This window comes from Zingiber officinale, chromosome 1A, assembly GCF_018446385.1.
Source record: "Zingiber officinale cultivar Zhangliang chromosome 1A, Zo_v1.1, whole genome shotgun sequence".
NCBI classification, from domain to species: domain Eukaryota; kingdom Viridiplantae; phylum Streptophyta; class Magnoliopsida; order Zingiberales; family Zingiberaceae; genus Zingiber; species Zingiber officinale.
In genome coordinates, this window is record NC_055987.1 from 144,845,160 (window position 1) to 144,871,263 (window position 26,104).

At 39.0% G+C, this 26,104-nt stretch overlaps 1 protein-coding gene across 1 annotated transcript; it reads right to left on the bottom strand.

Moving 5' to 3' along the window:
• Positions 1–3,400: 3,400 nt before the first annotated feature.
• LOC122010826 (uncharacterized RNA-binding protein C17H9.04c-like) lies at positions 3,401–4,592 on the bottom strand. Its single transcript, XM_042567303.1, has 3 exons — positions 4,116–4,592; positions 3,702–3,775; positions 3,401–3,607 (listed from the first exon to the last, which is right to left on the bottom strand). The coding sequence occupies exons 1-3, from the start codon at positions 4,469–4,471 to the stop codon at positions 3,594–3,596; spliced, it is 444 nt and encodes a 147-aa protein (XP_042423237.1). The 5' UTR covers positions 4,472–4,592; the 3' UTR covers positions 3,401–3,593.
• Positions 4,593–26,104: the final 21,512 nt, after the last annotated feature.

Here is a 26,104-nt window from a genome sequence, read left to right on the forward strand (position 1 = left end):
TCAATGACTTATACAAGTACTAAAGCACCGACAAAAGAGCTCTGGTGGAGCGAGTTTATGGTATATCTCATTCATTTTATATCTTAAATAAAAGTGAATATATAAATAATTAAATTTTCCATTGTAGTAGTCATTCACTTGGAACCCTAGTGATGAGTTGGAAATAAAGAGGGTTTTCAAGAACAAATGTGGCAATCACATCAGACATGTACTGAATCATACTAAGACTAGGGGAAAACCATCATGAATCACTAAGTAAAATTGGGTTAGGATCTCCAATTTTTGGGCAACCGAGGAGTGTAAACAAAAGAGTCACCAGAATAACAAATCAATCTTTTAATTCTGGAGACTTGTCTGCGACATATGTGGGAGGTTCTATCAATATCGATGAGCATAGGCACAAATTGATAATTTTTTAACTCTCCCACTATTTTTTTAATCTATTTTACACTATTTCATTATTTCTAATCATCTTTTTAGACCAAGGAAATGTGAAAGGATCTTGCATTTATATATACTTTCACTCGTACATTTCAGAAAAAAGACAAGGCTTGGAGCTGGGAGAGAACTAAGGCAATCGAGGTTCAGATAAATTTTGGATCTTAATTTATAACTTAGATTCTATTAGTTATGTACCTGCTCTAATTTTATATTCTTGCATTCTTAAAATATTGTTATTGTAAATTTATTTTAATTGTTTTATTACAACACAAGATAAATATGATGAGCTAGAGGTAGCACAGAGAAGTTCAGGTGCTTGCGATAATATTGAGGGATCTGAGACATTTGTTGGTAGTAATTTGGATTTATAGCAGGAAGCGAGTGGAAGCCAAATGAAGGAGGAAGGATATTGGAAATGTGTTCTTTGATCAGAACCCATAAAGTTATTCATACATCTTCTTCCTCCTCATCATCAGTAAGGATACAACTATACATAATTTAACTGAAGAGGTTACCCATTTAAAGGGCATAATATTGGAAATGGATCAGTAAATGAGAGAAATATGTTGACAACAAGACTTTATTATGAACATATTCAGTTAGGTTCCGCTCCAAGTCAGATTCCTCCTGATTCAGTGATGATTGTGACAATGATGGTGGTGGTGGAGGTAATGGTTCTTCATGATTTTCTTTTATATGAACATTTGTTATTTGATTGAATTTATTTTTTATATATATTTTTTAATACTATTAATTTATTTCAAATAGGGTTAGTAAGAAGGAATATGAGTAAGTCTTTACATATTAAGTTTTATATTAGGTTTTTTTTTTTGCATGTCATGTTATAGTTGCTTCTATTTTTTTATTTTACCTTGGTACTTTACATGTTATGCAATGTTTTGCATATTTTTAACTTGCCTACTACTAATCCATGCAAAGTTAGCTATATAGTTTTGATACTTTTATTAGTCATGGAATATTTGATACATGTATATATATATATTAATGCTTAGTTACAAGTTTCATGTATATATATATTTCATGCAATTAAGGATGAATAACATCTTTTGGCATCTAAGGTTAGAACCTTGATTACAATTCACAATACACATATATACCCTTGATATGTTATGATAATGAATTAAGTTTTGTTTATTTTAAATGTTAGACATAGATATCATTAATATGTTAGACATATTTTTTTGTCATAAATGTTACTTAATATTTGTTTGTAATTTGACGTATGAAAAGAAAAAGAATGGAAGAAGGAAATGAATCCTTAGGCAAAAAATAACAATGATTTCTTTTTGTATTTTTTTTTGTCCTTTTGATAACTTATGAGATGACTTGTTGTTTAGATATTATTGCTTCTTGTTGAACTTTGCTATGTTACATGACTTGTAGTTATATATGTATATGATATGTATGACTTGTAGTTATGGATATGATAGTTTCAAGTTGAACTTCATTTTGGATGACTTCTTTGAATGTTAATTGTAGGATGTGTTGAAAATGTTAATTGTAGGATGTGTTGGATATGTTAATTGCATAGGATGTGTTGGATATTATTGTATGATGTGTTGGATGTTGTTTAATTGTGTGTGAATATGATGTGTTTTAGGGTTTGATATGATATGTATACATGATAAATGCACAAATAGAGAGCTTATGTTAAAAATATTTTGAATTTTGCGACGAATTTTGTGACGAAAATATTTTCGTCGCAAACTTATCGTAACACTATTTATCATAATTTTGCAACAAATCTTGATTCATCGTAGATCTAGGACAAATCAAGATTTGTCCCAGATCTGAGACGAATTATTTTTGTCACAGATTGATGACGAATTATTTTTCATCGCCAAAAATGTTACATATTTACAAAGAAGCTACATGATGTTTCTCTGGACAAAAAAAATTCGTCACAGATTTGTGATGAAAATGCGTTTTCATCATAAATTTGTGACAAAAAAAGGGATTTTTTTCTCATGGAATCTCACGGCTTCATTGCAAATGTATAACTTTTTTGGCGACGAAAAATAATTCGTCATCAATCTGTGATGAAAATATATTTCCGTTGCAGATTTGAGATTATGAAATTTGCACTGAATTAGATTTCATCGTAAATTTATAACAAATTCTGAGACAAAAAAAGAAATTTGTCTCCGACTTTGCGATAAATTTTCATAATTTCATCATAGAATTTGCAACGGTGGATTGGCGACAAAAAAAATTTTCATAGCAATTATTGTAGCAAAATTCATCATAAATTGACTTTTTTTTTTATAGTAAGATATATCATACTCCTAATATAATTGATACTGATTTGATTTAATTGAATTTAAAATCCCAAAATCCTTATCCATCTAAATAAATAAAAAAAAAAATCAAAAAATCAAATTACTCGAATGGAACTTTTTAATTTGATCAATTGGATTGATTCTTTTGAGTTAACCACGTCGCTTATGGCCGGTACCTTTCTTGTACCTATCAATCATTCATATGAGGCGTTTAATCTGGTAAAATGTCTCGTTAGATGTATCATACGAGGGATAGCTATGCTAGGATAAAATGTCTCTCATAATTTATCATATATGTATTTTACCATGAAACCGATGATATTGAATCGCTTAGTCTTGCTCCAATAAGAGGCGTTTAATCTGAGTGCCAAATTATTGACTGATACAAGGCATTCTCCCCTCTACATGGACCACTTAATAATTCATGAGAATATTGTATCATTGTTCACCAACTAAGAAGAGCATAGTGCCATATCTACAATCCATAACAAGGTACTGTTATCAGAGGGAGAGAATTTTTTTTTGTTTTTTAATAATCCGGTGTCTGGATGTTGGGCTCTATTAATCCTAGAATTTAGATTTTTTTTTTTTTTGATGAAAAGGCAGAGATACTATTGCTCGAAGAAGAGATAATCTACAGTACAAATACACACGGTTCATTCTGGTCATATCATGCATGCCTGATGCCTTAGATTATACGAAGAAGAGAGCCTTACATATTGAAGTACGACAATTACACCACATGCGCCAGCTGAAACAAAATTAAAAGGGGAATAATACATATATATTGAGCCATTCGGAGAGCATCTCACTTGGATCTATCGACCTCTCTGCTTAATTGCCAATCATTAATTAGTATCCTGAACCTGATATCAAAGAGCAATGAAAACATGTATATTTAATTGGCATTTTCGTAACTCAAAAATGTTAAATATAAAAAAAAAACTGATGATTATTTACCACAGTCTGATCTTGGCGCATTGCATCGGAAACATTCCGTCCTGCTCGCGTAGTTGTGCTCGTTGCAACCTAATCTGCATATATTACAGACAGCATATGTAAGATAAGATCACTAACTCAGCTACCTTAATCATCCAAATGGGAAGAAAATGCATGGCATCTCCTGAAATGATAGTTACTTTACAAAATATTCACGTAATTGTCTAAAGTGACATATAGAGCAAGAGCATATATAAAAGTCGTGTTTATCATCGACACTTGGCATCTCTTCGTCACACAGCATCTCTTGAGCGAGCTGATAGTACGCAACCTGATGAGCAATGTCGTACCGGTGCGTGGATATAATAATCAACTAAGTGCTGTAACTGTGCGTGGTGCTAATTGCTAAAGAAATAATATAGATTGGTTGAGTACCTGGAGCAAATCCAGTCGCCGGACTTCCAAGAGGAGGACCAGTTGGTGTTGCCGCCGGGGGAGTTGCAGCGGAAGCCCCAGGAGTTGGCGATGACGGAGGCGGAGTCGTCTTTGGAGGCGCTGCACTTGAAGCAGGAAGGGCGGCTGGCGTAGTTGTGGACCCCGCAGGCCGCGCAGTACCAATCGCCGGGCTTCACGTCCCAGCTGCCGCTAATGCTGCTGTAGTCCGCCCGCTCGAGCTGTACTCCAACCTTCAGCTCGCCGCATCGCTGGCACGAGTCCCGCCGGCAAAAGTTCACGTACTGGCACGACCTGCACACCCAGTCCCCGGGCTTCCTCGTCATCCCCCCACTCATTTTGATATCGAGCAAATGAAGTTAATATTGCTTGATTAATTAGTTGAACCACGAACGAAGTACTGAATGATCTTGTTAATAATAAATTAATTAAGAGACGTGGAGGGATAAGATTTGCATATGGCGAGGGAGGAGATTTATAGAGGTGCATGGGATTATTGGAGTGGTACCTGTGGCTCCTGTTCCAACCTAGCTAGCGTCTCACTGCTCTTTATGCGATATTCTCCTATAAAGTTATAAAACAAGGAAAACCCAAGGAAGGTTTTATGTGGGGAGTTCATGTTCCATATGTATAATTGTAAAAGGGAGATGGACCTCGACATTCAGATATACGTTTATATAGCATTATATTTTAATTATTTTGCACCTGAAAAGGGACGAAGAAAGCTATAATAATCTCACAATTCATTCATGGTTGTGGCTGTAGCATGCATGCGTTGCCCAGGCGGCCAAATGGAACCTTTCCTCGTGACTTCTCGTGTTCTGGGTGTGTGCTCTGTATGTTGGCGCACGCACATCCAAACTAGTACACGGGTGCGACATTTAATCTCGAGCTCCTTATCCCTAAGTTTTAGATTCTTGCTTAGGAGTACGTGGAAAGAGATATATTGATGTAGATGTGATCTAATTCTAGTAATCGCATGCACCTTTAACACAAGTAATCATACATGTGATGCAGCAGAGCTCTACCGTTCCACCTGCCTCGTAGGACAAAAAGTCATGTTGAAAGAAAAACGATGGATGCTTCTTATGGAAGGTTAAATTCATCATAGAATGAACTCAATTTGAATATAGGTAAGCCCAATACACTCACTCCATAGATGTAAATTAAGTTAAACAAAGTCTCGGCGATAGACTCTCTCTTAGTCTCAGCAACAGACTCCTATTCGATTTTGTTAACGGACTCCTTTTCAGTCTTGGCGACAAACTCCCTCTCAATCTCTGCGACAGACAACTTTTTATTCTCGCTAACCGACTCTCTCAATCTCAGCGACAGACTCTCTCTCAATCTTGGCGATAGACTCCCTCTTAGTCTTGCTGACTGACTCCCTCTCAGTTACGACAATAGATTTCCTCTCAATCTCACTAACAGACTTCTCATCACCCTCACATTTTTAGCTTCAAGACAGGCCTACGCTATACGAGCTCACTGACAATAACTACAAATATTCTAGGATGTGTGGCATCTTGATAATGGGGAGTGGTTCCAAGGTTGAGAGAGTTGGTCCCCTAGATGCTCTCCTATGAACACGTGATACTGGATAAATAGAGCTACAATCAATGACTTTTGGATCTTATCTCCTAGTCAGTTCTCACAATGATGATATTTTAGCCGACATAAAGATGCTCTCTGACAACATATAAGCAATCACAAAGGTAATGTGTGGCATGCATCTTGGTTTTTGCATTTTTTTAATTACAAAATCTATACCTGTTGCCTTACTGTTTTTTGTTTTTATTTTTACCCTAAACTTGGTTTGCTCATATAAAAAAAAGAGAGATTGTAAGTACCCTGTGATAGTTTTGATGTGATCAACCAGATCAAGTTAGGTCCTGTTGTGGTTTGATCCTTGTGTCTAAGTGTGCAAGAACTTATGAGCACAAAAAGTCGAGCAAACTAGGTAGCTAGCGAGAAGGATAGCACGGGAGAGAGTTGAAGGGCTCGGTGCGTCCGAGGGACGAGGAGCTGCGAAAGAGTATGTTAGCAGACGAGAAGGAAGAGCACAGTGTTTCTGAGAGACGAGAAACTGGAGCAGAAGCTTAGCTTGCTCAAGGAGAAGGTCGGAAAAGGGGTTCGAGCGAGCTCTATTCTGGATAGCCGAAATCACCCAAGCAAGCGAAGCCGAAGCGGATGTAACAACCCGACCCCTCGGCCCCACTGGCGGCCCATTTGGCGGCCCCTTGACGGTCCCTTGGGCGACCCAACTAGCGACCCCTTAGCCTAGAGGTCTAGAGTTCGAATCCTGGGGAAGGCAAAAATCCACTGGCCAAGGGTGAGAAGACCTAGTGAGTAACGACATGACCGAGGGTCATCGGTTGACGACATAAGGGGTCGCCAGTTGGGCCGCCCAAGGGACCGCCAAGGGGCCGCCAAATGGGCCGCCAGTGGGGCCGCCCAAGGGGCCGAGGGGCCGGGTCAACTGGCAGCCCAACTTGGCGGTCCCTTATGTCGTCGATCGACGACCCTCGACCGTGCCGTTATTCACTAGGTCTTCCCGCCCCTAGCCAGTGGATTTTTGTCTTCCCTAGGATTCGAACTCTAGACCTCCAGACTAAGTACTAGAGTTTATGAATCCTGGTAGCCAAGTGATTTATTGTAACGGCCAGGCCCCTCGGCTCCTTGGGTGGCCCAACTGGCGGCCAATTTGGCGGCCCAACTGGCGGCCCATTTGGCGGCCCAACTGGCGACCCATTTGGCGGCTCCTTGGCGGTCCCTTGGGCGGCCCACTGGCGACCCCTTATGTCATCGACTGACGACCCTCGACCGTGCCATTACTCACTAGGTCTTCCCACCCCTGGCCAGTGGATTTTTGTCTTCCCCAGGATTCGAATTCTAGACCTCCAGGCTAAGTACTAGAGTTTATGAATTCTGGTAGTCAAATGAGCGCCAGGGGTGGGAAGACCTAGTGAGTAACGACACGGCTGAGGGTCGTTAGTCGACAACATAAGGGGTCGCCAATTTGGGCCGCCAGTTGGGCCGCCCAAGGGACCGCCAAATGGGCCGAGGGACCAGGTTGTTACAGCGAAAGACCGGGATAAAAGGTCAACCTAAAGTTGACTGTGGTCCGGGCGCCTGGAGCTATTCTGGGCGCCCGGAGTCTGGGCACCCATACCAGTCTGGTCCAGCCGAGGCGCCTTTGTGAGGTGCCCCTGTGTGAAGACGGTCCGGGCGCCCGGAGCTATTCCAGGCACTTGGACTAAAAAAAATTATCCAGATTGAGCTGTTGCGATCCATTACATCATAGATTTATCCACACTCAGGCATCCGGAACCCTTCCAAGCTTTTAGAGTAAGGCTATAAATACAGTCCTGATCATAGTAGTCAGAACAACACTTGTAAACAATCTTCTCTTCCGTTCTACTTTGTGATCTAGTGCTTTAACTACTGTAAGAGGCTTCTCTTTTAGAGGGAGATTTAATAGTGAGCTTTCAACATCTTGGACTAGTAATCTTCTGATTGCAAATCAAGTAAAAAGATCTACTTCTACTTTCTTTCTTGTTAATTAATTTACTATTAAACAAATGTGTCTTAATTTAGTTTGAAAAGTCGAGAAAGGTATTTTATTTATTTTATATTAGAGCAATTCACCCCCCCTCTCTCGCTAGTTGCCAAGGGACCAACACTATTGATTCCGCAGAATGTTAGGAGATAAACAACTAAACTTGATGTTTGTGAAGAAAAGGCATGGTCATGAATTCTTATTAATCAAAAAATTCCATACATCAATTCAAACAATTATTTATATAGACTCTAGACTTTAAGATACATAAAAAAAGGAAAAAAATATTAACAAAAAAATTCTAAACATATTAAAAATCTAAAATACTCTAAACAGACTCAAAATTTAAAATTATAAAAAATAGAAATTATCAAAAATATGCTAAATACCAAACTCGAAAAAAAATAAAAAGATTAAAATTGTTCTTTTGTTCGGCATCATTCTCCCCATGGTAGAGAAAATTCTCCCTTGAATTGCTAATCATATCATCATCGAAAGCATTGTTGACGTATTACAGTCTCCTTGGTGTGATGTAGTGCAAAGCTATTGAATTTGATGATTTGCATATGAATATCATAAGTAATTTTCTAAACCCTATTGATTTGGGCAAGTATATCAAGAAATAGTAAAGCAAAACTCATCGTTCCTGAAGAATGAGATGGCGGCTGACTCCACAAAATTAACCTCGCTTTGATACCAACTGATGCAATGGATAATTATCAATTCTATTGATTCACACATGAATATCAGAAGTGATCTTCAAAACCCTATTGATTCTATATAATGCTAAGAGATAAGCAACCAACTCAACGTTTGGGAAGAAACGACAAGGCTGTAAATTCTTATCGATCAAAAACTTTCCCCTAAAATAACTAAACATATGTTTAAATAGATTCAAGATGAAAATATTGGATTGTGTTGCAAGTGCGAGAGAGGAGGTGAATCACATAGTTTTGAAAACTTGACTTTTCTTTGGTTTTGAAAAACAAGTATGCAGCGGAAAAGACAAAAAGAGATAAAAAGGAAAACTAGAAAACAAGCGATTTTTACTTGGTTCGGAGCCTTCAGCGACTCTTACTCCAAGGCTCGCGATCCTACAAACTGTATCGATGGATAATCCACTATAATCCTCTTCCGAAATTACCAGAAGAGGGAAACAAGTACAATAGAAAAATTATGACAAGTGTAACACGCTACTCTTTCCTTTCTATAGAAATTAAGTACAAAATTATACTTTATTTACCCAACACTTTCGAAGATAATCGGATCATGCTCGATGTTGGATGTCTCCTCAACAATAGTTGGACACCGTAACATCGCATCAGAGCAACAATATGAGGTCAGAGAGTCATACAAACGTGTAGAATCTTGTAGAAGAAGTGGGTATGAGTTGTGTAGAAGCATTGGACAAGACCTTTTATTGAGCGTTGAAGGCGTCTTCCATAGCACTGAAAGCACCTTCAACCCCAACTTTTATCCATAAAAATAGTGTTATATCATCGCTAAGGTCTTCTATTTTATCCGACCGAAGGCACCTTCCAAGCTCTCAAAGATGCCTTCCAAAGCCCAGCTCAAGGCACCTTCCTTTGCATAGAAGGCGCCTTAGGTATTGTTCACCCAAGACATTTTGTACTCCTTTCATCCTGTAAAATGTGTTAGTCCAACACAAAATATCCAATCTGCAAAACAAAGTTAACACAATAAAAATAAATAATTTAGTAATTAGATCTCATCTCCCTAAAGCCAAGATCTAGTCAAGGTCTCAATTTAGATTTCTAAAATAGATCTAAATTAGACATATGCCTAAAGTCCCAAATTGAGACTCGTCCTCACTCGATCACTATACTCTAGTGACTTACCTTGCAAAATCACTTGACTCTACCTCAGTCCACCATGTCTTCATGCTAGTTGTCAGGTCCGCAGACCCAACTGGATTTCGGCCAGCTGTCAGGTCCTGCGAACCCAGTCGGATTTTCTGCCAGTATCCCTTGACCTATCTAGACTTCTACACTAACTATCAGGTCCTCTATACCTAGCTAGATTTTAGTCTGGTGTCAGACCAGTCAAGTCCTGCACACTTGGTAGAAAGGTTAGATAACAACACATATAACTTTAATCCACTTGTCATTCATCAAAACTCAGGTTTGACTATTTATGTCAACTGCATCAACAATCTCTCCTTTTTTGATGCAATGACCACATGGGTTAAAGTTAGAAAAATATACAAAAAGAAATAGCAATAAAAAGAGAAAAAAATAAGTAACTTCAATTTCTATGTTATTCTCTTGATCATTTTATAGTTAATATTTTTAAATTTTTAGGAGTTGTCTTTAGTTTTTCTTACTTAACCCTTACCCTCCTCCTTTGACATTCATCAAAAAACATGCAAATAAGTAGGTGTAAGCAAACAACTAGGCATATCAAGTAACAAATTTTTTAAAGTTTTTAATAAAAACTTGTACGTCTATTTCAGGGAGGAGTTAATGATAAGAGAATTTTCCAAAGTATTTTGATTTTTAGGAGTTGTCTTTAGTTTTTCTTACTTAACTCTTACCCTCCTCCTTTGATATTCATCAAAAAACATGCAAATAAGTAGGTGTAAGCAAACAAGTAGGCATATCAAGTAACAAATTTTTTAAAGTTTTTCATAAAAACTTGCAGGTCTATTTCAGGGAGGAGTTAATGATAAGAGAATTTTCCAAAGTATTTTGAAAGGATTTTTAAAAAGGTTTTCAAAACTTTGAAAATTAAATTTTGCAAAAACAAATCATTTTGCAAAGCTAAATTTTGTAAGAATTCTATAAATTATTTTTCAAGATAAATTTCAAAACACTTTTCAAAAGTAATTTTAAAAATAATTTTTAGAGAGGTGTTGTAAAGTTTCAAGGAAACTTTTGAAAAGAGTTTTTAAAATTATTTTTCTAAAATATTTTCAAAGTAATTTTCAAACATTTTTAAGGTTATAAAGTAATTGTCAAAAAATTTTTCATTTCATTTTTCAAAATACACATTTGAAAAAGTATAAGAGTATTTTTCAAAGCAAGTTTTGAAAGGAAGTTTTGAAAATATTTTGCAAATTTAAAGTTAATTTTCAAGGCTATTAAGGTGAATATTTAAAAAGAGAGTTTTTCACTACTTTTGAAAACATAAAATTTTATAACATATTTTGAAAAGGCATTTGTCTCAAAATAAAAAAATTCCAAAAAATAATGATTTTAAAATATCCTCTCCCTTAACCTAATATTACTTTAAAAATAATGTTCTTCTACAAATTGTCCTTAAATGTTTAGCCTTTAGTTACTAACTAATTACTAGAAGATAGCAATGTTCACTTGGTTAGTCAAGTTAAGTACTGTTGTTTAGTTAGATTTTTACTTTAAAAATGACTACTTAACTTGATCAATATATTGTCATATTTTTCACGCAGACTTATGTTGATGCATTGATATATGCATCTGAAGTCCAGGCAAAAGGCTTATGCATCTCATGCTATTCTAAGTTTTGAAATACACAATCAAGGTAGACCTAGTGTGTTTGTGAGATACTGGTTACCTAAATCTATAGGATCATGCTTTCTACGGGTTTGTCCTAGACTAAGACTAAAATAAATTTTAAAACACTAGGGAAATAGAAATTTTAGAAAATATAATTAATGAATTTTTCTAGAATTTGAAAGTTTGTTTAAGGAGAAAAACATCCTACCCTTTAATAAGATTTTCAAAAAGGAATTCACTAGATTATCCAAATAAAGTAGTCAATAAATAACTGAATAGATAGGTCAAGTCAAGCAAACAAACAATATATATAAGTGCACTGAACAAAATAGTGTCTAGTCATCATCAGTAGGTGGAGGTGAGGGTTGATCAGTCACTCATAAGGCCTAAAGTATAGCCCATATTTGTAGGTCTAGCTACCTAAATCCAGTGGTCATCTCTCCTCGGAAATAGGTGAATCCCTCTGAGACTAACTGCCAAATCAATGCAGAAGACTCCTCAAGTCTAGCAAGACAGTCCTCTATGGAAAGAGAGGTCGAGGACTGGGTCAGGTCAGAAGAGGTACAAAGAGCTCATCAATCATAAATGCTGGCATCATCTCCCCCATGGTTACAGTTGCCTCATCGACCTCGGCCGGAGTGACTAGTGGGATATCCTCCTCGACCTAGTCTAGAACAGTTGACTGAGGACCCACTCTCCAATCCAGTCCCCCCATAGCAGTAACATCTATATGCACTAATGCAAGCTAACGCTGACCAATCTCATCAAACGTGCTAAGGAAAGTAGGTGTACCCTAGGTCATATCTACCCTTATGGTCGAAAATATGAAAGTTAAAATGTGACAATATAGCATATGAATCTGTCTCCTAGTGATGAGACTTGATGCATGAATGATATTTTGAAATATATGTAATGCAATGTCGATGTCTAGTCATTGGCATAGTGCATAAAGGAGGAAAGAATGTGAAGGTCTCATCATCGTAACATCACGAGATGTGATCGACAAAATGTAAGTGGTAAGAACTCTATACAGGATATAGTCATGAACTCTAAGAGAGAGAGATCTGAAGTCAGTCACAGTGGGTACTCTCTCCTTAAAAAAAAATACATATGGATAATATCCAATGTAATATGTAAGTCCCTGCTAAGATAACACAAAAAAGGGCATGAAAATTATCTAAATCCTAAACTATCATGGCACGTAAGTCTAAGTTTACTGAATGGCTATAGTAAATTAATCTATTTAACTTATAATAGTTTATAACTTCTATAATATGGGGACAATAGTGGGAAAAGAACACCCTACTTATGTATCTAGATTTTAGTGGAATATATGTATGATTTAGGAAATCTAACCTAAGACGCTCAGTAGGGAATCTAACATTAATAGAGGGGACACTACTAGAACTAGCCTGGGATGGAATAACGTTCCGTCACATCCTAAAGTAATATATACATGAAAATATTAAATAAAAAGCCCACAAATATAGAAAAATAACTAGATAGTGTTGGTGCAGCAGGGCAGTAATAGGGGTGAATTGCCTAAAAAATAAACCCCTTTCTCGATCCTTTGATTGGATTAGACTAGCACAATAATAATAATAAATAAATTGAACAACTAAATAAAAGAAAGTAAGAGGACAATTCTATTTACTTAGTTACAACCTAGGTGGTTGTTAATTCAAGGCGTTGAAGAAAGCTCCACTAGAATTCTCCTTTGTTGCAGGTGGAGAAACCTCTTACAGAAGTTGATGGCTCAAAAGAAAGACTAGGAAAATGTACAATACATGTTATTCAAGTTGTTGAATATTTCCTAGCACCAAGGGTCTTTTTATAGCACTTGGAAAACTCTATCCTCAGCTTGAAGGCACATTTAAGATGGTCCAAGGCGCCTTCCATAAGCTAAGTTTTATCCGTTGAGGATAAAACTCTATTTGCGGCTAATGACTACTGGAAGGTGGCTTAAAGAGCTAGAAGGCACCTTCACACTATTCATCGAAGGCACCTTCCATGGTTGGAAGGCGCCTTCCAAGTGGCAGATCAGCTCCTTAGTGGTTGATCTCTTCACGTGGGTAAATCTATAGTTAATCGAAGTTGAGCTCACCTGAACCCAACTCCGACCTTCTCCTCAAGCAGCCTTCCTCCCTAGCTTCCCATCCCTTGGAATGTCGTGCACGTCCTTCTAATCTGCCGATGTACTCTTCCGCAGCATCTCGTCCTTCGAATGTACTGAGTCTGTCGACTCCCTTCCCGTGTCATCCTTCTCGCTAGCTGTGTCTTCCACTCGACTTCTTGTGTTCTTAAGCTTCTCCACACTTAGACACAAGGATCAAACATAACAGGACCTAAATAAACTTGGTTGACCACATCAAAATTACCCAGGGTACTAACAATCTCCCCCTTTTTGATGTGCATCAACCCAAGTGCAAGTTAGGGTTAAAAATACAATAACATAACTAAAGTAGATAACAAATTGCTTGCAAAATAAGTAAAAATTCTAAATCTAAAAAAAAATATGAACTCCCCCTGAAACTTGTGCATATTTCTTCTCTTTTGATCACATAAAAAAATAAAAAAAATACAATAAAGTGTTAAACAAATATTTTTAGGAGTACATTACAAGCATTACTAATAGGCTAATATTTTTAGGAATAATAGTAAACATATTCTATTTTTAATAATTAAGCTTACATTTTGACACAAATAATATAAAAATTACTTTTATATTTTGAAAAATCTTGAAAATATTTGTCGAATCTAAAAAGAATAAGTTAGATCAGTAAAAAAAATTACATGAAGAAATACTTTGTATTTGAAAAGAAATAAATTATTTCAATATAGAAACTAATTTTTAAAAATAAATCTTAAAAAATATTTTTTTAACTCTAAAAATTTTATTATTTTTCCTGGATATATAAAACATATTTTTTAATAGAAGAAAACAAAATTTTTGAAATTTAAATTTTATTTAATTTTTAATATTAACAATTATCTTTTCAAAAAATAATTTGTAATAAATCAGACATTATTCAAAAAACTTTGAAAATATTTGTAAGGATAGAGAATATTATGTTTTATCACAAAAAAATAAGATTTTTAAAATTTATGTTTGCAAAATAAATTTAAATTTTAAAGTATGATTTTTGTTAATAATTTTATAAAAAATAACTCAACTGTAAATAAAATTTTAAAAAAAAATTATTTGCAAATTAAATCATCAGATAGTATAGAAAAAAAATCAACTTGAAATACGAATAAAAAAGTTAAAAAAATATTTTTCTAATTGAGATAATTTCTATCCTAATGATTAAAAAATTAGAGTTTAATTAAAAAAGATTTTAGAACCCATTATAGGTTCCTACCTACTAGATTTACTAAATATTTGGGAGATACATAATTTTTAAGAATTTTTCTAATTTGTCCCTGGTGATTTCTAATGTACCAGTTGATTTTACCATAATTTCTAAATTTTAGTTTTTTAAAATCGCTTGAACATGCATGGTCATTTTTTAACTTTTTGATTTCTATTTTTAATTTTTCATTTTACATCTTTAAATTATTAAACATTTCTAAGGGGCATAAATTTGCTAAGTTTAATTTTAACCTAGCATTCTCTCTTTCTAATTGTACTATATTCTTAGATAACATTTTGATAAATTCAAAAGATTGCTTGGAAGATAGCACACATACCTTACTTACCTCATGTTTTGATGCTGCCCCTTTATCACAGTTTTTTTCTAAAGATCCTCATCTTCATCGATGCTCATCTCTGAGGAACTTTCAGCATCCCTCTGGTGGTCTGCCATTAGGGCTCGTCCGGCGTAAGCTTTGATCTTGAACTCGAAGGATGACGCTTCATCCCATGTGGCTTTCAAGATCTTGTGCTTTGATTTTGTTGGTCGGTTGCCCTTGTCTTTCTTCTTCTTATTTAGTTTAGGGTAGTCATCCTTAATGTACCATTCTTCTTGGCAGTTATAGCACCAAACCTTCCTTTTGCTCCGAAAGTGCTTTTTCGCATGTGACTTATTAAATTTATTAGATTTAATGAACTTACTAAATTTTTTTACCAATAATACTGCTTCATCTTCATCGATTGATTCTTTGGAGTTTGGATCTATTTCACCTTCTAGTTGGCCTTTAGAGTTATGTTGTGGGTTGTCTTTTCTTCTTTATTTTGTAAGCCTACACATCTTGATTCGTGAAGTTCAAAAGTGGAAAACAGATTTTCTAATGAACTAACTTTGAGATTTTTGGATATATAAAATAAGTCGACTATAGATGTCCACTCGGGTGCCCTAGAAAATATATTTAAAGAATACCTTAATGAATCTCGATTCGTTACCTTTTCTTTGAGATGCATGAGTTCAGTGATAAGTTCCTTGATCCTTGAGTGCAAATGTGCGATTGTTTTATCTTCTTTCATCCGAAGGTTAGTCATTTGGTTTCGGAGCAGGTCCCGTCTCATGAGCTATGCTTCGGAAGTTACTTTGTGTGGCTCCAGGAACTTCTCCCAAAGTTCCTTTTTTGATTCATAATCTCTGATCCGATTGACTTCCTAGGGTGGAAGTACGTTGAGCAAGTGGAACTTGGCTCGCTCATTTGCTACCAAGTCTGCTTGCTCCTTCTTAATCCATTGGTATTCTTCTTTTTCATTTCCTTGTGGGTCTTTGGGAGCTACAAAATCATATTCAATAATTAAAAGCAATTCAAAGTCTATTTTAAAAAATACCTCCATGTGTTTCTTCCATGTCGCGAATTCTCCCTCAAACTTCGGTGGATAGATGCTCGGTCCGACTATCATCTTAGTGCTTCAGTCAGTGATTAGTCCTTCTGAGGCATTCTGACTCTGATACCAATTGTTGATATAGCGGGGTAACGACCCGGCCCCTTGGGCGGCCCAACTGGCGGCCCCTTGGCGGTCCCTTGGGCGGCCCAGCTGCCAGCCCAACTAGCAACCCCTTATGTCGTCAACTGAAGATCCTCGGCCGTGTGCCGTTACTCACAAGGTCTTCCCACCCCTAGCTAGTGGATTTTTGCCTTCCGCAGGATTCGAACTCTAGACCTCCAGAATAAGTACTAGAGTTTATGAATCCTAGTAGCCAAGTGAGTACTAAATTGTCACGCCCTGAGGGAGTCCCTGTCCGAAGAAATTTCGGCAGTACCTCCCCTGTACGGGTGACAATCCGAACCATTTCTACAGACACAATATACCTCAGCCACATGCGGCTGGAATATACACACAACCACGCAGTTTGTATGCAACATACTCGGCTGATACAATAAAAACACAACCACGCAGTTATATGTAAAACTAACAACCCACTCGGTTGTACCAAAACCAAACACAACGAAAAATACAATGGGCAACACATACAACTAAAAACGAAGAATGCTAGCCGGCTAGGCTTACACCACACAACAAAACAACACTCTAGAAACAAAACTGGAACACAAAGTAAAATACACAAATTTCATATACCAAAAATAAAAATAAACATAAGTGAAGGCAAGTCTTCTGATGTGACGTGGGGACCAACAAACAGGATACTCCAAGCGACTCCATAAACAACCTGATACCTGAAAAAGATAGTGTCCACGGGGGTGAGTTCAACAACTCAGCAAATACCTAGTTGACATGTATAGTAAACTATAACAAATAGTAATAACTATGGAGTACAGTCTCCTGGACAAAAGCTGGAAATGCATAATAGAAAAGGCTGAAGAGAATTGTACTCACCAGGGCCTCGTATCAGAATAGTCAGGTCGTCAGACCGAGAGTATCATAAATCCTGTATGCATGTCAAACATATGCATCCATCCAAATGCATCATATAAATGCAACAAACACAATCAGTAAATGCATAAATACATATGATGCCAATGACATGGTCACCCCTGACGCCAGTCAGCCATCTCACACACGATGGTGAGACCGAGTGGGTAGGGTTGTGACAACCGTGCACTCTGCCATCACTGCTCCTGATGAGTGACCAAGTGGACAGGATGCTGTCGGATTACACCTATCCTCCTACCCCAAATCATAAGTGGGGGAGTACAATGCTCTCATCTCCCGGTACACGATGACGGGGAGGAATCTCTGCCGGCTACCACGTTGCGTCGCACTACCCATGAGCGGACCAACGGAGCCTAACAAAGTCCAACCGTCTGCCGGCTACCACGCTGCTACACTAAACCAGCGGAGCCTAACAGAGCAGAACTGTCTGCCGGCTACCACGCTGAGTCACCGGACCAGCGGAGCCTAATAGCAGAACTGCCACACACCTGCCTGATATACCACTAACCCATGAGTGGTGGTGTGTGCAGATCTATGTAACTGGCGATGTGCTCAACAATAATGAAGCAGACTATCGCACAGCATGCAATCATGCAAAATGGTGCATGTCACTAAGCATGGAAATATCCTGAACCTATCCATAGATATAAAATGTGTACCCTAGCATCAATGGATCAATCTGAAGATCTAAGGTACATAGGTCAGATAAGGTATCAAAAACCTAGATCCTGAACATAATAAACACATGGTTGTGTCACTACTCCTCTAAGCATGTATAATCAAGTAGGTACTAACATGAAGAGCATAATAGGTAAACAAAACAAGCATGTAACAGGTATCAGGTAGTGACCAACCGAAGTAAAGACGAACATAATCATTACTAAAGGTTATAACCTACTAAACATATCAACATGACATTATCAAAGATAAGTCAAGGTACCCACCTCAAAAATGGAGATCGAGCCAGTCAAATCCGATGTCAAGATGCTCATCTCGCATCAAAGTCCTGTGTTAATCAATATATATTTTTATTTAGCTAAAATTTATAAGAATTTAAATAGCTAAATAAAATCCACAAGACTAAATTCTAAGCAATTAAATCTAATCACACTAATCATGTATCAACTAGTGATATACTAACCATCTAGTAATCCATATCATCTCCAATTCAACACACACCTAATTCATCAACAATACAAACCAATTACCCTACTTCTTACCTTAATCCACGACCCTCCCTTCTGTTGATCCACACAAGGAACCGATGTTGGATCAAAGAACACCACAGCAAGACCTCTTTGGAAATTCCTCCTCACTGATGGATGGGTTGCTGTCGGCACCAAGAACACTGTAAACAATTCCAGCGTCATAAAAATAGAACCTCACCTTACTGATCGGATCAAGAGGAAAGATCACACAAACATCTCAACAACCAAACGAACATGATGCCTTACATTCAAGATCGCAGCTAGGGCACGCCTTTGTCTTCGCGACAATTGATCGGAGAAAATCCAGAGAAGAGGACTCAAGAGTCTACCCTTGTCATCGGCGACAGTGGTGTCGACGCACGCTCCCGTCTCTCGACGATCTAGGGCACGGGTCCGCAAGATGAAACGAACTCGGTGAAGATAGCCCCTATCTCGAACCTCCTGTAGAAGACCCTCGCCGACGATCGGATCTGGCCCGTTTCCAATAGTGTCGGCAGTCGGCGCAAGGGAGGATCGGGTGGTGCTCGTTGGCCGGCGTCGCGTCAGCCAGAGGAGAGGAATCAGGGCAGAGGCTCTAGGGCACAGATCGGGAGAGGGAAGAGTAATCGGCGACATTGGTCTTGGCTTGTATGCCTGGGAGGAGAAAGGATGCAGTAACCGACCGCGTGTGGCGCCGGTTTTATAAGGGCGGTTAGGGCTCATCGGGCGCGAGGGAAGAAGGCGCGGGGACGGCGTCGGGTAAGGGTCGGGAGGAAATGAAGGAAAAGGAGAAAAACAAAAGAAAAGAAGTAAAATAAAAAGGAAAATTCAACTTTTCCTTGTTCAAATGGGTTATCTAAACAGGCTTTCTTGGGACCCAGTTTTATCCCCGTAAACTCGTCCATACGAGCTCCGAAAAATTTCCGAAAAATTTCTAAAAATTCTGAAAAATTCTCTTAAGGTGTTACGCCCATTTTCGATATTTTATATTCTCCCCCACTAATAAAAATTTGATCCCCAAATTTCGTTATCTACCATCAGCAAATACTAACAACAGGCAAAGAGTATAAATGCTGAACAGTAAATTAAATCACATACCTCAGGTGAAAATATGAGGGTATCGAGCTCGGATAGTATAGTCAAGCTCCCAGGTAGCATCCTCGTCCGAATGATGCTGCCATCCGACTTTAGCCAGTTAGATTGTCGTGTTCCTCAACTGACACTCTTTCTGGTCCAGAATCCTTACCGGAACCTCCTCATAGGTGACTTCAAGCTAAATAGGAACTAAGATATCAAACAACACATGTGTTGGGTCGGCTACGTATCTCCTCAGCACAGATACGTGAAATACGTCGTGAACGCCTGCCAGGGATGGTGGTAGTGTCAACCGGTAAGCTATCGCTCCAATCCTCTCCAAGATCTGGAAAGGTCCAATGTATCACGAAGCTAACTTATCTCTGAGGCCAAATCTCTTCACCCCTTTCGTGGGTGAAACTCGCAGAAATACGTGGTCGCCAGTAGAGAACTCTAGGGTCTGTGTCTCCGATCTGCATAACTCTTCTGGCGGTCCTGCGCCTCTGACATCCTTCGTCTAATAGTATGGACCAACTTTGCCTCATGCTGAGCTCTATGAGGTCCCAACAACTGGGCCTCCCCAACCTCATCCTAGAGGGTGGGTGTCCGACAAGGCCTACCATACAATGCTTCAAACGATGTCATCTGGATAACTGAATGCAAGCCGTTGTTGTAGGCGAACTCTACCAATGGCAAGTGGTCCTCCCAACTGCCCCCAAAAATCCAATACACATGATCTCAGCAAGTCCTCTAGAGTCTGAGTGGTCCGCTCTGACTGTCCATCTGTCTGTGGATGGAAAGCTGTACTGAAACAGAGCTGAGTGCCCAAGGCCTGCTGCAGACTCTGCCAAAAACGAGACATGAACCGGGGGTCTCTATCCGAAATAATAGTCAAAGGAACACCATGTAATCTGATGATCTCCCGATAATACAAATCTGCCAATCGATCCAGGGAATCAGTCTTTCGGATTGCTAAGAAGTGCGCCAATTTGGTTAATCGATCAACGATTACCCAAATCACGTCATGACCTCTTCGAGTCTTAGGCAAACCCACCACAAAGTCCATGGTAATATGTTCTCATTTCCACTCAGGAACAGGAATCCGCTGAAGTAATCTGGCAGGTCTCTGGTGCTCAGCCTTCACCTGCTGACAGACAAGACATCTCGCTACAAATTTCGTGATGTCTTTCTTTATACTGTTCCACTAATAAGAACACCTCAAATCTCGGTACATACGGGTACCGCCGGCGTGGGTCGTAAATCGAGAGTGGTGAGCCTCCTGAATTAGCTCCTGCAAGACCGGGTGAGACTAAGGTACACATAATCTGCCTCGGAAACATACAATACCCTCCTCATCTAGTGTGAACTTGGTTTGTTTCCCGGAAGCTATCTGGCTGCCAATGAACTACAAATGCTGACCACCAGCCTGGACCTCTCGGATCCTCGTCCTGATAGACGACTGAGCAACCATGGTAACCATAATACCCTGCCCTGTCTGTCCCTGTTCCTGAAGGCCTAACTCGGAGAAACCCTAAACCAAGACTGTGACTGAAACTCGGTGGCAAGCCAAAGTCCCTCTGGACTTCCAACTAAGTGCATCGGCAACCACATTAGCTTTTCCCGGATGGTAGCTAATGGTACAATCATAATCCTTCAGGAACTCCATCCATCTCCTCTGTCGGAGATTGACTTCCTTCTGAGTGAACAGATATTTGAGACTCTTTTGGTCCGTAAGAATGTCAAAGGCAATACCATAAAAATGATGTCGCCAAATCTTCAAGGCAAAAATAATGACGGCCAGCTCCAAATCATATACTGGATAGTTCTTCTCATGTTCCTTCAACTGCCGAGAAGCATAGGAGACTATCCTGCCGTGCTGCATCAATACAATCCCCAAACCCCATAGAGAAATATCGGTGTAGAGTGCGAATCCGTTCTCCCCAGAAGTTAAAACCAAAACTGGAGCCAACACTAATCTCCGCTTCAGCTCCTCGAAGCTGGTCCCACAGTCCTCTATCCAAGTGAACTTCATGCCTTTCCTGGTCGGGCGTGTCAGCGGCATAGCAATGCGGGAAAAACCCTCAATAAAACATCGGGAATATCCGACCAGTCCCAGAAAACTGCCAATCGCCTGCACTGACTTCGGCTGCTCCCAGCTGGTGACAGGCTCGATCTTCTGAGGGTCTAACGAAATACCTCTGCTAGAGACCACGTGTCCCAAAAAACCCGGTTGAAGATAGCCAGAAGGCACACTTGCTGAACTTCGCATATAGCTGATGTCATCGAAAAGTCTCCAAGACTATGCGAAGATGTTGTGCATGTTCCTCCTCGGAACGCGAATAGATCAATATGTCATCGAGGAAAACGACAACAAATTGATCTAGATACTCCATAAAGATGCGGTTCATCAAATCCATAAATACCGTTGGAGCATCGGTAAGCCCAAATGACATTACCAAAAACCCATAATGTCTGTACAACAGACATCTCAACCAGAGATCCCCAATAACAAATCTGAAATCTGATCACTAACTATAAATCACCAAAGAATAGATCATCTAATGTGAGAGCAACGCTCCATCACAAGAAATACTACATATGTGAGAGCAACACTCTACCACCAACAAAGCAACCTATGTGGGAGCAGTGCTCCAACACAACAATCCAAAATATGTGGGAGCAACGCTCCACCACACGCAATCCAAATATGCGGGAGCAACGCTCCACCACAAGAATCCAAAATATTTGGGAGCAACGCTCCACCACAAACAATCCATAATATGTGGGAGCAACGCTCCACCACAACCATCTAAAATATGTGGGAGCAACGCTCCACCACAATCAATCCATAAGTGAACAAGACATCTAACTATCCAACTAGTGGCTGCACGAAATCACTCTATCACATATCACTGTGAGCAACCAAGGGTATCACAATCCAGTAAGTAAATCAAATCCATCGTCAACTATATCAACATCCTAGTGGGTCACCCATCAATAGGAGAATTAGTTGACAGGGTAATACAACAAATGACATAATGTAGACACTCCACATCCTGCATTCAACATAGGTAGAATCATCATGATGCCACCAACAATACACCTGGTACACGTGCACACACCACATAGGTATAATCGACATAATCCTCCAATTAGTACACACCCAACACACTCATATCACAGGTATAAATCAGCGTGATACCTCCAACAATACATACTGAACCCGTGTACATAAATCAACGTAGGTATAATTGACAATACACCTCAAACAACACTCACCTAACATATATACACACCTATGCCAAGAGTATAATCAACGTAATACTTCCAACAAATCATAATAGATATGAGTGTACATACAGCACAAATATAATCAACAAGATACCTCCCATAATACACCAAACATATGTACACATAACATAGATATGAATAATCAGCATATATAACTCAAATCAACCTGGCATTCCCTATGCTACCTTCTAAGTTATCCAACTAGGTACATACAGTCAAAAATTAAAGTCCACATGGAATAGGATACATCGATCCTCTATAAACTGATCAAACCGACAATGGTATCCGGCTAATTCAGTTTTTTCCACGTCCGTATAAGCCATGTACTCAAATGTGGTCTAGATACCTTACTAAGCACAAATAACCCAAAGATTCGAACCTCTATAAATAGAGTATGACAATCCCCTCCTGATCGAATCAACAAAACTAAATCGGTCATCTACTAACTAATCAAGAATACATTAATCCTCCACAAGCAACTAAGGTATATCAATCCACGACTACCTAAATTAACAAGTGTAAATCAGACTTCTTCTGACCGATGTAACAAGAGTAAATCAATTATCTACTGATGAAATTAACTAAGATAAAAATGGTATTCTACTGGCTAAGTCAACATGAATATGTAGATACTATCCACTACCCAACTAATAATAGCAGAGGCTGGTATGTGTCTCCATCTCCTAACCAACTAGTAATAACAGAAGCTAAAACTACTGGTGGTATGATATGAAAAATCACCAGAGACTGTAATCCTTGATCTCTATTAGGGTCGACCATGATCAGTGATTTACCTAATACATAAAATATATGTTATATCAACTAGACAGGTACTAATAAAGAATGCTAATACATGTCATAACTATCATATTCAACAATGCATACACTAACAGAAGTATATGATAACAATATACCAACATACCTCCTATAGCTTGGAGACGTCCTGCTGCTGCCAGGTCCCAAAACTCGAAAAATCACATCGAGAAGACTAAATCACGAAATCTGAAACACATGAAATAAGACTCGTAAATCATGCTCTGATACGAAATAAATTGGTATAAGATAAATCTCGAAAATCTAGAACACATAGCAAGTATCGTATACCTGCTCTGATACCACTAAATTGTCACGCCACAAGGGAGTCCCTGTCCGAAGAAATTTCGGCAGCACCTCCCCTGTACGGGTGACAATCCAAACCATTTCTACAGACACAATATACCTCAACCACATGCGGTTAGAATATACACACAACCACATAGTTTATATGCAGGCTACTCGGCTGATACAATAAAAATACAACCACGTAGTTATATGTAAAACTAACAGCCCACTCGGCTGTACCAAAACCAAATACAACGGAAAATACAATGGACAACACATACAACTAAAAATGAAGAATACTAGCCGGCTAGGCTTACACCACACAATAAAACAACACTTCAGAAACAAAACTAGAACACAAAGCGAAATACACAAATTTCATATACCAAAAATAAAAATAAACATAAGCGGAGGCAGGTCTTCTGATATGACGTGGGGACCGGCAGACAGGATACTCCAAGAGACTCCATAAATAACCTGGTACCTGAAAAAGATAGTGTCCACGGGGGTGAGTTCAACAACTTAGCAGATACCTAGTTGACATGTATAGTAAACTATAACAAATAGTAATAACTATGGAGTATAGTCTCCTGGACAAAAGCTGAAAATACACAATAAAAAAGGCTGAAGAGAACTGTACTCACCAGGGCCTCCTATCAGAATAGTCAGGTCGTCAGACCGAGAGAATCATAAATCCTGTATGCATGTCAAACATATGCATCCATCCAAATGCAGCATATAAATGCAACAAACACAATCAGTAAATGCATAAATGCATATGATGCCAATGACATGGTCACCCCTGACGCCAGTCAGCCATCTCACACACGATGGTGAGACCGAGTGGGTAGGGCTGTGACAACCGTGCACTCTGCCGTCACTGCTCTTGATGAGTGACCGAGTGGACGGGATGCTATCAGAGTACACCTATCCTCCTACCCCAAATCATAAGTGGGGGAGCACACTGCTCTCATCTCCCGGTACATGATGACGGGGAGGAATCTCTGTCGGCTACCACGCTGCGTCGCACTACCCATGAGCAGACCAACGGAACCTAACAAAGTCCAACCGTCTGCCAGCTATCACGCTGCTACACTAAACCAGCCGAGCCTAACAAAGAAGAACTGTCTGCCGGCTAAGACGTTGAGTCACCGGACCAGTGGAGCTTAACAGCAGAACTGCCATACACCTGCCGGACCAGTGGAGCTTAATAGCAGAACTGTCATACACCTGCCTGATATACCACTAACCCATGAGTGGTAGTGTGTGCAGATCTATGTAACTGGCGATGTGCTAAACAATAATGGAGCAGACTATCGCACAGGATGCAATCATGCAAGATGGTGCATGTCACTAAGCATGAAAATATCCTGAACCTATCCATAGATATAAAATGTGTACCCTAACATCAATGGATCAATCTGAAGATCTGAGATACATAGGTCAGATAAGATATCAAAACCCAAGATCCTGAACATAATAAACACATGGTTGTGTCACTACCCCTCTAAGCATGTATAATCAGGTAGGTACTAACATGAAGAGCATAATAGGTGAGCAAAATAAGCATGTAACAGGTATTGGGTAGTGACCAACCGAAGCAAAGACGAACATAATCATTACTAAAGGTTATAACCTACTAAACATATCAACATGACATTATCAAAGATAAGTCAAGGTACCCGCCTCAAAAATGGAGATCGAGCTAGTCAAATCCGACGTCAAGATGCTCTTCTTGCATCAAAGTCCTGTGTCAATCAATATATATTTTTATTTAGCTAACATTTATAAGAATTTAAATAGCTAAATAAAATCCACAAGACTAAATTCTAAGCAATTAAATCTAATCACACTAATCATGTATCAACTAGTGATATACTAACCATCTAGTAATCCATATCATCTCCAATTCAACACATACCTAATTCATCAACAATACAAACCAATTACCCTACTTCTTACCTTAATCCACGCCCCTCCCTTCTGTTGATCCACACAAGGAACCGATGCTGGATCAAAGAACACCACAGCAAGACCTCTTTGGAAATTCCTCCTCACTGATGGATGGGTTGCTGCCGGCACCAAGAACACTATAAACAATTCCAGCTCCATAAAAACAGAACCTCACCTCACTAATCAGATCAAGAGGAAAGATCACACAAACATCTCAACAACCAAACGAACATGATGCCTTACCTTCACGATCGCAGCTAGGGCACGCCTTTGTCTTCGCGATAATTGATCGGAGAAAATCCAGAGAAGAGGACTCAAGAGTCTACTCTTGTCATCGGCGACAGTGGTGTCGACGCACGCTCCCATGTCCCGACGTTCTAGGGCACGGATCCGCAAGATGAAATAGACTCGGTGAAGCTAGCCCCTATCTCGAACCTCCTGTAGAAGACCCTCGCCGACAATCGGATCTGGCCCGTTTCCAGCAGTTGGCGCAAGGGAGGATCGGGTGGTGCTCGTTG